This window comes from Amphiura filiformis, chromosome 1 (genome assembly GCF_039555335.1).
Source record: "Amphiura filiformis chromosome 1, Afil_fr2py, whole genome shotgun sequence".
Lineage (NCBI taxonomy): Eukaryota > Metazoa > Echinodermata > Ophiuroidea > Amphilepidida > Amphiuridae > Amphiura > Amphiura filiformis.
Window position 1 is genome coordinate 8,042,610 of NC_092628.1, and position 13,344 is coordinate 8,055,953.

Genomic DNA, 13,344 nt, shown 5'->3' on the forward strand with positions numbered 1-13,344 from the left:
ATACTAATATACTATAAGAATTTTAGCTTTTTGTAAAACATGTATCAGCCACCACGGTTGACAACTTGCACATATCAGGTACCCGAGTCAAAGACGTGCACACCAGAAAAAATATATAAAGAAGAAAAAGCTTAACAATCAATTAGGGATTCAATCATGTTTCACCGTTGTTCATCACCGTTTAACAACGATGCGGCCGCGTCGTCTGCGTGGTTTACTTCGCGAGGGCAGCTTTAGCTGCCCGAGTAAGTAAACCAGGCAGAACGACGCGAAGTTGTTAAACGGTGATGAACAACGATGATAACATGATTGAATCCTTTCAACAACGAAAAGAAGCTAAAGATCGTATAATTCACGATTATTTCACGGGGAAATGTCAGTTAATCATTGTCACTAAGCCTTACAAAAACTTCGATGATTTCTCTAAATAAAACTACAGAATAAAACGGCAAAATTTAGCCGCTATCTGAAAATACTGAATTCAACTTGTAAGCTAGCATACGCACAAAGGTTCCAGGCATGACGAATTTTACTGGCGCTCTCGCAGAACGCTGTAGTCTCGCTTTCGCGTTCAGCAGATCACGCTACAGTAAAAGTGTGGATTCATCACGAATTAACAACGGTTGGCTCCTGTACAAAGGTATAGGAGGAGTTGTTGAATACTAAAATGAATATACAAGTTGTGTGCTGAAAGTCTACTAGTACACTCAAATACTTGTGTGTGGCTAAGTGGTATTTACTCATTAATCAAGTGCATGAATTGAAATACAGTCAGTGCCTTGTATGAGATGCTACACCTAGAAAATATATACACCTATCTCACAAGCATGCCACTAAAGACACACATGCAGGACATCATTTGAACCGTTTTTATGAATGAAAATCACAGATCACAGATATAAAATTCTGGAGATTTAATACTTTGCCATCATTTATTTGTCATACACAGGTACCCAGGAAGGATAGAAGGGAATTAGTTTCAAATTGCACAATTAAGTCTTTTGAAGTTTGGTGCCTGAACACCCCAATGCCACTGAAGTTTTCTGTCACAACTTTTGTCATTGCATTAAGCTAAGTTACATAGCAGGTAACATACAGTGAGCCAAAAAATTAAGGTACCAGTTATGTTTACCCCTGTATATCCTAAATAAAGACAGATATGTCAAAATTGGACCCATCAGCCAATAGCTGCATCTTTTAGCTCGAAGTTAAGACCTCATGCGTTGCAATTGTTCAAGACACTACGATCCAAAAACCCAAGGAAGATGCCAATTTAAAAGTTGTCGTTTGCTCCATTACGCGCCCTATTGATTTGTACACAAAGCATTCGCAAAAAAAGAGACAGAGCGACATGCTTCCATTGATAAGCACATTAAAATTAGCCTCATGCTTTCATTGATTAGAACACAAAAGTGCAACTATTGATTTCGTGTCTTCATTAGGATTTAGATCACCGTTTCTTTAATTCTCAACCAATTTCAACAAATAAGGTATTAAATCAAGAGCTAAAGAGTACCGGCATTGGCTGCTTGTTTTAATTTTGACATATCTGTCTCTATATAGGATATACAGGGGTGAAAACAACTGGTACCTTAATTTTTTAGCTTACTGTATTAATGCTGAATCATAAACATGGACCAGGAACTACGACCAGTTTCTCTCCATTCTAAATGCTGATCAGAAAGCCACCCCTCATAAATCTCCTCATTTTTATATCTGTGAAGGAATACATCTAAGTTCGCCATGACAACCATTTCACTTACAGGATAACTGCCCGGTGAATGCTGTGAGTAATTTATCTATTTTATGATGAATGAAAGAAACAAAGTAGGAATCCTTTAATATCAATTGGGTCAACTTTTCATTTTACATAGACAGTTTGGTTTAATTCTTTCTGTATACATGTACAGCCTTTGAATAGAACAATACTTGTACCTTGTATCGCTTCCGAGTTTGGTAGTGTGTGTCTCTGTACCAGAGAGTGTTCAAATTGTGCAGCCTTTATACGCGAGTGTATCATGCTGCGATTCTGAGAATGGCGCCCCCATAGTTAGTCTACAATATGCAGTGATGTGACTCGTACCCAACTCAAAGCGATACAAGGTAAAGTTAACATTATGATTACATTCACAAGATATGTTAAGGTAAACCTTTAATAACAACATTTTGATCTCACATGTGTAAAAAGCCATTATCAAAGCCTGGTCAAATTTCATAATCAAGTTACTTCCAAGCTTTATTTTTAACAACAAATGTACTTAATAATTTAATTCAATGTACTTAATAATTTAATTCATACTGACTACACATTAATACCCCCTAAAAACATGGCGACCATTTTCCGCACTCTGCCATGCAATTAAGATTGATGTACATGTATAATAGTCATTAACAACGTTTTACTCAAGTTAGTCATTATGCGTACAAAGTATGCTTTAACAGCAAGTTCCATACATCTTTGTGGAAGGCAATGACAACTGGAATCAAAGCTGCAATCAGCACATGCAATTTGTCACAAAGAAATTTCCACATGAAATATGTCTTATTCATTTCATATTTCCCTATAAAATACCCAAATATGCCCATGACTTCCAAAAAGATATGATTTATTTGTAATAGCCCTAAAAGATCTTTGATCTCTGCTCCATCATGTTCTGCTCACTATGTTGATCCAATCACGGCTGATGTTGCAATACCTGTTATGGTCCCTGAAAAGATGACTTGTTTACTACAGAACTAATACACTTTCTGAGAAAGGACTTTTTTTTTAACACAAGTTTCCACATACATATATGACAGCCAGTGAAAAAATTTCACTAACCATCCAGGATTTGAACCTGGGACCTTAGGATCACCGGACCGATGCTCTGCCAACTGAGCTAATGAGTCAGATGGAGAAGAGCAATGAGTTTTTTTAATTATCTATAGGCCTTCAGTTCACAACCCTTGATCATATCATAATCATAATAATAATATCTCCAAAACCATTCCTTGACATAATGGATTTGGGTCATTCTCCAATTTAGAACCAGTAATGCTTGTTTGAAACTCTAGTCCGTATTGACTTATAGCAAATGATCTTGTTTATACAATACAGCCAAGAGGAATAAACCTAATTAGAGTCTGACTGTTATTCTAGCTCACAACCTCTTTTCTCGTAACTATACCATAGGACATTACAATGCAACCACCAATTACTTTTTCTCTTTGGCGTTACACAGAGATTTTGACATCTTCTGGGGGTATAGTTGATGCGATATCGACTGCTCAGTGTCAGAAGTGGGCAAGTGCAATAGTTCTCCTGTGAACATTTACATACAATTTACACACAGTATATTGTACCTCTACACATGGCAGCTATTGCACTTACCCACTTCTGGCACTGAGCAGTCGATATGTTCTGAAATACTTAAATATGAAACAAACATTATTTGGGATATGGAGTTATTCCACACCTACTCCGACCCCTTGCTGCTCCCATTGTGGTCCAACCTGGTGCATCCTCATAGAACACTTACCGTTGATGTGTTGGGATTCCATGGACCTCTTCCCCCTGGTCCGCCTGGCCCTCCTGGTCCCCCTGGTGGCCCGCCAGGACCCCTATAAGTAAAAGGAAAACAACCAAAGACAAATATCAAGTTAACAAATTGAATATAAACAAGGCTGTGGAAAGTGATAACATTCTACATTGGAAAGAAATATTTTAATTTCATTTAAATTAGTTTTTTATCACATGGTGCTGCTGGGTTGTGACCACTAATGACTACTCAACAGGTGCCCTCATCAGCAGTTACCCTCATCAACAGGTACCCTCATCAACAGGTGCCCTCATCAACAGGTGCCCTCATCAACAGGTACCCTCATCAAAATGTACCCTCATCAAAATGTACCCTCATCAAAATGTACCCTCATCAAAAGGTACCCTCATCAACAGGACCAACAAAATCGTTTACAATACCATGACTAGGTAGCCTAAATATACAGAGAAACATAACCAACACATTTGAAGTGTCAAGTCTACTACTACACTACAACAAGACAGATTGAATCCAATTTATTGGGAATGAAACAAATTCTGAAAATGGAACAGAAAAATAGAGTAGAATTTTCTTGAGATTAATAATATTTTGTATTATCTTTCAAAATACTACAGGGAATGCAAATCTCTGTATTACCCAATTTTGTCATACATCATCAACATCAACTCTTAAATTGCATGAAGACCTCAAATCTGTTTTGTTAAAAAGATCTAGCTAAATACCTGTAAGACTGTTAAAACGTATAAAATTACACTCCCGTATCAAATTTTGTTACAATTATTCATACAATAGTGAATACAAATATGTGATGGTTTCACAAAAATAAGTAACATGTCAACAAAAAATTAGTTCAATTTTTGTCATCAATAAATTGTACGTTTTAAGGACAGCATCATTTTGAAAATCCTATGAAACTTGCATTTGTGCTTTTCAGGTTGTGGCCGTTTTCTTGCTGTTAAAATACAATAAAATATACAACAATTTACACATCACGTTTGTCTCTATCTCAATTTCAATTTTGCCATCCTACGTCTCATTTCACCCGATCACAATACATATATCATACCAATTTTGACAGACACAAGTCAACTTTGGGCACAAGGGCTTTGATATGAACTCATATGCTTTGAGTAAACCATCAAAAAAGTAAGGCGACCCTAAGATGTATAGCTTTGCGTTCATAGTGCCCGATACCTCAAGATCTTGATAATATTGTAATTTTGGTTTTGGTTTATCTTGATGTATGAATGAGGCCATCAAGATACAATTGGGACTTTGAGAATGTGTGACATTGTCCCCAAAACCACTACGGATTTTGGCTAAGAGACTGAATTTGCATTGAAAATGATCATGAAGATGCACTTGGTATAATTACTGAATAAAGCATACTAGTCTTCTTTGATTTGAAAGAGCTTAATTTTACTGCTTTATTGAAAGGGTATACTTTTAACTCCTGATTGAAATACATAGCTGTTCATAAGTCTGTTATCAAGCAATACATAATTTGCAATGAGTTTCTCAGAGCTCTCTGCAAGCAAACATGGATGGTATGTGTTCTAATTGTATAAGTTTTCCTTTTCTGCCAAGCCATACCAATACATGTGCAAAGTCTTTCTCAAAATTAGACCCAACTCTGTGTTTCAATAAGCTTAACCTATAAATTACCACCGCTACACCAAGTCCACAAAATCTCAAGATCCCATTCTCGTGTGAACTCGGCTTAATACGCCATCATAATTCCCACATATCCCAATCAACCGATCAGATTGCATCAAAAACATTATCTAAGATCATTTTCCCAGTCTTGAATATCTTCTAAAAGCTCCTACAGTACTCTGTGCTTAATGTTCCCAATCTTGAATTACCAGCTAAGTTTCAACGCTGCACTGCTATGAGGGCACAAAGAAATCCGAGCGAATGCAAATGATGCGCTGTGAGTTAAGGGCTACTAATATTGTTTTCCGATTTCAATGATGCACTTGAAAACAATTCTGCTGCTTTCCGATAGGGTCAAACTTACTACATGCACTTTAGGGATGCCCTGTGATATGAGACTTTCTGTATTGTAAATACTGAGCTATTATGTGACTACAAGAAGCTGTATTTACGACTATTTTATCATCCAAGAAAAGGATATTGTAAAGTGAGAGAAATTGGCATAAGAAGTAAATATTTATGCAACTCTGCAAAATAATGTTATCAAATATTTTTCACACTGATGTGATTCTTAATTTCAAAGGAAAAAATGAATTACATGATTCATTCTGACGTCCTCAAAACTAGTTCATGAATATCTTTGTATGGTCCATTTTACAGGAACAAATTTTATTTTGTTAATATAAAATATACACAATCATAAGAAATCTTCATAGAGCTAAATGCAACCACTTGACTTTGCTTAAGGGGTACTACACCCCTGGCCAATTTTATGCCTATTTTTGCATTTTTCTCAAAAATTATAGCGCATTGGTGACAAGTAAGATATGTATTTTATAGGGCAAGGACTACAACTACTGCACTGAAAATTCAGCAACTCAAGGCAAGTAGTTATTGATTTATTGATCAAATATTGGTTTTCCCTCATTTTTGACGGTAACTCCACAACTGTTGTCTGTGCTGAAATAAAATTTCCAGTGCAGTAGTTGTAGACCTTGCCCCTATAATATACATATCTTACTTATCACCAATGCGCTATAATTTTTGAGAAAAATGCAAAAATAGGCAAAAAATTGGGCAGGGGTATAGTACCCCCTTAAGAACTTGCAGCATCTACATATCCTTACACTAACACACTCAAGTTTACAAGGCAGGTGCGTTTTCTCCCAAATAACCCACTTACTCGCAAAAAATTTGAATTTCAAATCATGAAATGAAGAAGAAACCAGTGGAAAAACAACTTCGTGGAATCCCATGTTAAATTCAATCTGCATTGCATTAAGGCTCCCCAAAGCTGGTCATTCCTAAAACAATACAACCGTATCCCTCAAGAAACACATTATACCAGCACCGACCTGATTTCCATGATGATTTCCATTGCAAAAGATAACACATGGAGTGTTTGACAGGTAGATTGGATGTGAAGCATACATCAACATAAGCTGTCATCCGAACCCAGTGAATGACTTGGATTATTTTGCTTTCTTACTATGCTACGAGGCAGATGAGATACTGTATTACGAGGACGCTGAATGTTAGCGAAACACTTGAGCAGAGTGGGAGTTTATCTGCAGCCGTTTATGTGTCTCTCTCGAGATTTTCATGTTTTCAAATTTGGATACTGTCAAACATTCAACAACAACAAAGTGTAATTTTGTAGTAAAAATTTAAAATTTGTTTTCTCTTTATTTTTATTTTTAATTCAAACAAAATACTCGAGTACTTAATGACTACTCTATATAGTATTTGTTTGTTTGCCCCTATCCACTGATTCAACACATCTATTTACACAGTGCAGAATAATATTTTGTAGATGATATATCTACAAATTGGTGTTTTGGTATATCGACAAAACCAGTATGACTAGTCACAAATTACTTATCAGTGATGTAATATAAATAATAAAATTGAAAAACTTGACAATACTTTTGATTTTAGCATGAAAGTTCACCTGTGTTGGTAGACTTCATAATTAATTATTGAAACTTATGATCTAAACACGAAATTAAGATGTACCTCAAATTTTCACTCACAACTTTGATCTATTGATTTCATTGTTTCTGATCAGTAACATTAAGTCATTGTGTGAGCTTGGATATCCAGAGTTTATTTTACCCCTGGTTTCTGTGTGACTGACACCTGTATGTATGTGTACTTACATTGACATAGGAATGCCTCCTGGACCCATTGAGCTATTTGGTGGTGGCCTCATGCCTCCATAATTCTATAAAAAGAACAAGAAAAGAAGACATAAAACAACATATCATTGTGAAGTAGCAGAATTCATTCATTTCAGAGGGCAATGGGTACACATAAGGCCAAAAACTTTTTTTTAGATTTTTCAAATATTTTTAGACTTTGGAATGCTTTATACATAACAATAACAAGTTTATTAGAGAACACTGATCATTTCCAAGTCTTTTTGTGGTACTCAAGGTGATTTATCGCTCAGAATCTCACATTTGAAAAAAAGAAAAAGCGCCTCCTCCTTTCCTCAAGCACTGTTGAAAAAGACTGAAAACCACTAACAATGCTAATTTTACATTAAATAAAAAAAATCCTCCCTCACCAATTCATGAATATTCTCTGGACAAGAACCAAAACATTAATTTTACATGGCCTAAGAATGGAATATCAATATGATTTCCCTTATTTTATTTTCATTAATGTATACATAGCAGCATCGAATATAACGTAATACAATAAGACTATTGAATTTTGTATCAGCTACAGTTTCAGATAGACCAGCATCAATCAAAGCAAGTAAAATTTGCCACAAGCTCCAGAAAACAGATTGTTACCCCGCTTTATTTGTCACCCGTCATCACCTTTAATAATGTCAACCAGTGAATAAGAACATGATTGGATTTTGATGAAGTAGCCCGATTAAATTCCCTTATTGAGTTTGGCCAGATTAGAAGCTCAATAAAAATATGAAGAGGGCATTTGCTTAATTTTCATTCAGCCACACTGCTGCTGTAGTTTCAGGTTACCTTGCCCAGTTGAAAATTGTTTGGATGAGCTGTTCAATACACCTTGGTCTGGGGCGGACATTTTAAAAATGAATTTAGAAGAGCAGCAACGATATCACTTGCATTACATTCCAGATGTTAAATCTACATCATATGCAAAATTTGAGGAAATTCGCACGAGTCCGTTTTATTTTAGGGCCAATTGTTTATAACTGGTCTTTACATGTAGCCCTATGGAGAGAGTGTCCGTTGAGGCGCTTATAACCCCATTTAGGAACAAAATGTGATTTAAAAAAAGCGGACTCGTCGAATTTTCTAAAATTTTCAGAGTAGTGTAGTATGAACATGTAGAAATATAGTCAATTAGTTGCCTTACCTGCTCTTCTCCGAAAAAATAAAAAGTCCTATACCTCAATGATAATGAAACCTAGGTGAATAATATAAGTCGTGTTCACATTGTCGGACGTACGCCCAGTGGAACTTGGTCGGTGCAAGTTGCTAGGAGTAGCGGTAGGCGCTGCCAGGAGTAGGTGCAGTGTGAACGATGGTCAGCGTAAGTTCCGATGATGTACGTCCGACGATTTACTCCTGACAAAAGTCAGGAGTAGCGAGCTGGGTGTAACCTTTGCCAGGCGTAAGTTGCAATGTAAACGCAGATTACGCCTGGCACCCGGAGTAAGTTTGACCTTTTGTTGGTCAGAACTAAGAAATTACATATCGCATGGTTGATAAAGGTCACAGAAACACCGGAAGTGGTAGCCAATGTTTATGCCGACCAGAAGTGAATGATTGGTGGAACTAGTCGGCGTACTGCTAGGAGTAGGCTAGGTGTGGACACGCGGTAGGAGTAGGGAAAATATTTGTGGAATTTTGATCAATGTTAGCGTAAGTTTACGCCGGGTGTAACTCAAAATGTGAACACGACTATAAAAGCTTCTCCAAAGCACATCAAGGTCAATACTTCCTGAGTATGCTTAAAAAGCGACATAAAACATTGACACAAAAACACGTTTTCGTAAGAGTCTGATGTTATCAAAATGTAGTAATGTGACACAACAACCACATGAAGAAATCTTGGAAATGTTACAGTTTCTTGATTCAATAAGAGGAGTAGCCCAAAGCAAGCTTGACAATATTAAGCTGAAAACAAGCACCTGACTTCAGTAAAAGATGACTTATGAGAATTCCAATGTCTCCTATGTACTCAATGTATCAGTCTCCAGATCTTGGGCTCCCGATAAGAATGACACATTTGAAACGGAGTTGTTTGCATGTAATTTTTAAGAGCAACATTGTCTATTGAAATACTAGTAACATCTAAAACCAGATCATCTATACTGAAGTGATATTTCAAAACCTATCTCTATACTCCACTAATGTCTTTGTAACTACATACTAAATGTGTGTCAAACATGGCACATTTAGATACATAGCTTACATCCCATAAGACCCCGCACAAACCAATGCACACAACTATAACATCACCCTTCAGGCCAATGTAACATAAAGCGAAAATAGCTCAATAACTGGACTAGACTAACCAAATATGAGCTAAATCACAAATGGCAACTATCCCCTTAAGGTTCTCATTTAACTTGTCACATTAGCCTTCTCTATGACGACCAACACTCAGGATGACAGCCTCAGAACGGTTAGGCCCTTAAGGGGGCGTGCGCGACAGAGTTGCCATGAATTATGCACAACTGGGCTACTTCTGAGGAAAGGAAAAACTTGATAAGATGTAATTTACAGTATTTGCTGCACCTTGCTCCCCAATTTGAGCTGCTTGAAGCTTCCAGCTTAATACCTGTCACGCTTTGGCAGTTCAATAAACTGGCAGCATCGGTGTGCGACACTGCATGGTGCAGACCAATGGCAAATGGCCTAAGTGTTTCATTAAGAGGAAGACACAATATATGCCCTGGACTTTACGGTAAATGAGAATAATAACACCTGGCAAATCAGAGCAGGTATCCTGCCTGACTTGCTGACAAATCATAAAGACGACATATCATTTTGGTGTTCATCATTTGAAGGGACAGAGGGGGAGTCCTTAACCCTTGCTCCATTCTTCATGATAATCTATACATTTTCACAAACTACATTCCACATCACCTCCCATTTGCTGTAATTCATCTCCAAGCCATTCCTAAATTTGACATAAAACCCCATGAGAACTACCTGCCGATTGGCCAAAAAGAAATTTTCATTATCAATTGGCCCAATCAGCAACATTGTTTGAATAATTTCAGCATGCAAAAAAAATTGGGGTGAATTATTTGCAAAGCTCCATTCTGATTGGTGATTAAAGTGAAGATATCATGTAATTGACCAATCAGAGGCAATGTTAGATCAGCAGATAGTGCTCTGGGGGTTATAAGAACAGAGGGATATATTTAAATTTCCCTCTGAATATCGATTCAGGGTAAAGAAGAAATTAATTGACTGTCACAAGCAAACAAATTTTTTGGCTTAATTATGTAACTAAAGCTTGAAGAAGTTTCACTGTTTTGTCATGTGAGGAATTAGAAGGGATACGTTCTTCTTAGTGATATATGTGTGCATTACTTACTGGATTCATGGGCAGTCGAGGATGGTTCATTCTGGGCATAGGGCCTCCCATACCAGGCGGATGGCCTGCAAAATAACAAAGAAAACAACAAGAAAATTTAATCAAAATTCAAAAATTAGCAATCAAACGCTGTAGCAGGATTATGAATCATAGTAACATTTTTTTTATATATGCCAACATATAGATACATTCAACATTACAAAAATCACAAACATTTAACATGATATACATATTTAACATAAAATTTATGTTGTTGTTGATGTTGGTACATGTATTGCTGTTGTCATGGTGGTGGTTGTGGGCCCATGACGGTCATTGGTTGTCATGGTGGTGGTGGTGGGCCCACGACGGTCATTGGTTGTCATGGTGGTGGTGGAGGGCCCACGACGGTCACTGGAGAAGGTACATGCAACCTCTACCCAACACTCACAAAATGGACCATGAGTTGACATCTGCCTACAAATTGGAAGAAACTTTCTGGGGTAACAAAACTATTGCTCAGAAAGTCCAAATTTATAGTCTATTTTCCAGTATTTTCACTTTTAAGTATAACATGAATGACTACCCTTGAATAATTTGATGCGCAAATTAAAACCCATAGTTGTGTAGGATATATCATTTATTAACCACATAATGCCCCTCTTTTCACTCCTGTTACTGCAGTACATTCATCCATTTTCAGGGGCTTTCCATACAAGCAAACTGCAAATCATGACTGGTTGAATAAGTCAGTTGGACGTGCATAGACAGAAAACTAATTTATTCAAAAGAAGATTAATTTGAGTCTAACAAAAGTATAATTTACTACCATTATTTAGAACTGTCAGTGTCATAGGCACAACATAATAAAGTACACTTCCATGTTTGTGTCAAGTTTCTTATTAAATGGGCAATATAAGGCTGGCCTATTCATTCAACAAAGATTAATTTGAAATCAGTGCTTCACAAGAATAAATTGCTATCATCAACTAGAACTGTCAGAAAGTGTCATTAAACATCCAAACATGATTAAGTGTCTTCAGCTTTGGAACATGCTTTATATATAAGCTACATATTGCACAGTGTGCTCGATTGGCCTTTATACTACAAACCAAATAATCTATTGAATGAATTGCTATACATTTACCCTGGTTTACTGGTTTCAATCGTAAGTTCGTTCATTCATTCATTCAAGTTTGATTAAAAATCATCTATTCATTCAAGTTTGATTAAAAATCATCTATCACAGCAAAATGGCTGATGAGACAATCATGAAAATTACACAGAGAAAAAAAATTAATTAGCATGATAAAACAATTCCATTCCATGGATCATCTACAATAAGACATCATTGCTGCTTTTCACAATTAGCACTGAATTATTAGAAATCTTAAAAACCGTATCAAACAAAATGGCCTATCTACCCTCCCAAATCAAAACACAATATCAGCTTTGAAATTTATTTGCAGATTTCGGACACCAGCATCTTGCCCCATTCCCCAAAATCTTTATCATGGGACCAAATATGAAAGAAGTCACAAATTTTCAGGGGAATTGGGGTCAGATCCATGATATTACTTATTGTTCTGCTCTCCTAAGTCAATAGCCAGTAACTGCTGTGCTATCGCTTTACAGAAACTATGTTTAAGCGGTAATTTTCTCGAGGGTTTTATCTTCATAAATGTCAAAAATAGTTAATTTGAACTTTTGCCACATGATAACCTTGTTAAGGCATAATTGCAAGAAAATATCAACATGCCAAAAGTGTTGTGTATCAGAAATTGCAAAAATATCTGCAAAATTAACCATTTAATACAGTACTGCATTTTTACCTAAAGAAGGGTATACATACAGTACTGTCTTGCAGCAAATTATTAAACAACATCGTTCTTAAAAGACTTGCAAAGCCATATACGGAGAGAAAATAAGCTGCCAAACGTAATCTTTTTTGACAGGCAATGAAGACAAATTGCAGAGCAAAAATAAATATGTAAAGAGTTGTCAGTGAACATGTCTATACGTCAATACTGATTGGCTATATTTGACATGTGAAAGCTGTTAACTGTAAATGAAGCTTTCTGTCTCTTGATTTATATTTACCTTAGAATCACTACAGATCGGTACTTCCTTGTTGCTGTAATGAGCATACAGTATGACGTTCAGTCAGTTTTTTATCGTTTTATTTTACCTCCTGATATTGAAATAAACAAGAATGGGTAGGTTGTTTTTTGTCTTACTTTTCTATAAGTATGATTATGTTCCAATAGATTTGACCAAAACTGATACAAATGATGCAAAACTTTATAAAATATTAAATCCTGTTTCATGGTATAGCAAATTTAAGCAAAAGCATACCACACATCTTATCCATACAATTTCTGTCACATGAGAGCACCAGCACTTTTCACACAGCCCTTTATTTCAAGAATCAACATCAATTTAAAACTCACTAACTAAAAACCCAACAAAATTACCTTGTTTCAACATCATCACACACACTGCCATGCTCACACGCACGCATGCACTCAGTCACTCACTCAACCATACTCAACGTTTTCTGTCACTACGCAAGTCACCGATGTGGGCAGCAATTACACGAGACATTGCCATGCATTAATTCAGCCTC

The 13,344-nt window shown here is 36.4% G+C and overlaps 1 protein-coding gene across 1 annotated transcript in view; it reads right to left on the reverse strand.

Annotated features, from left to right (window-relative positions):
- LOC140146850 (single-stranded DNA-binding protein 3-like) overlaps positions 1–13,344 on the reverse strand; it is a 195,232-nt gene that overhangs the window by 17,279 nt on the left and 164,609 nt on the right. Inside the window, 4 exon segments of the mRNA XM_072168769.1 lie at positions 1,764–1,799; positions 3,519–3,600; positions 7,355–7,419; positions 10,740–10,804. Coding sequence (XP_072024870.1) covers positions 1,764–1,799; positions 3,519–3,600; positions 7,355–7,419; positions 10,740–10,804 — 248 coding nt within the window.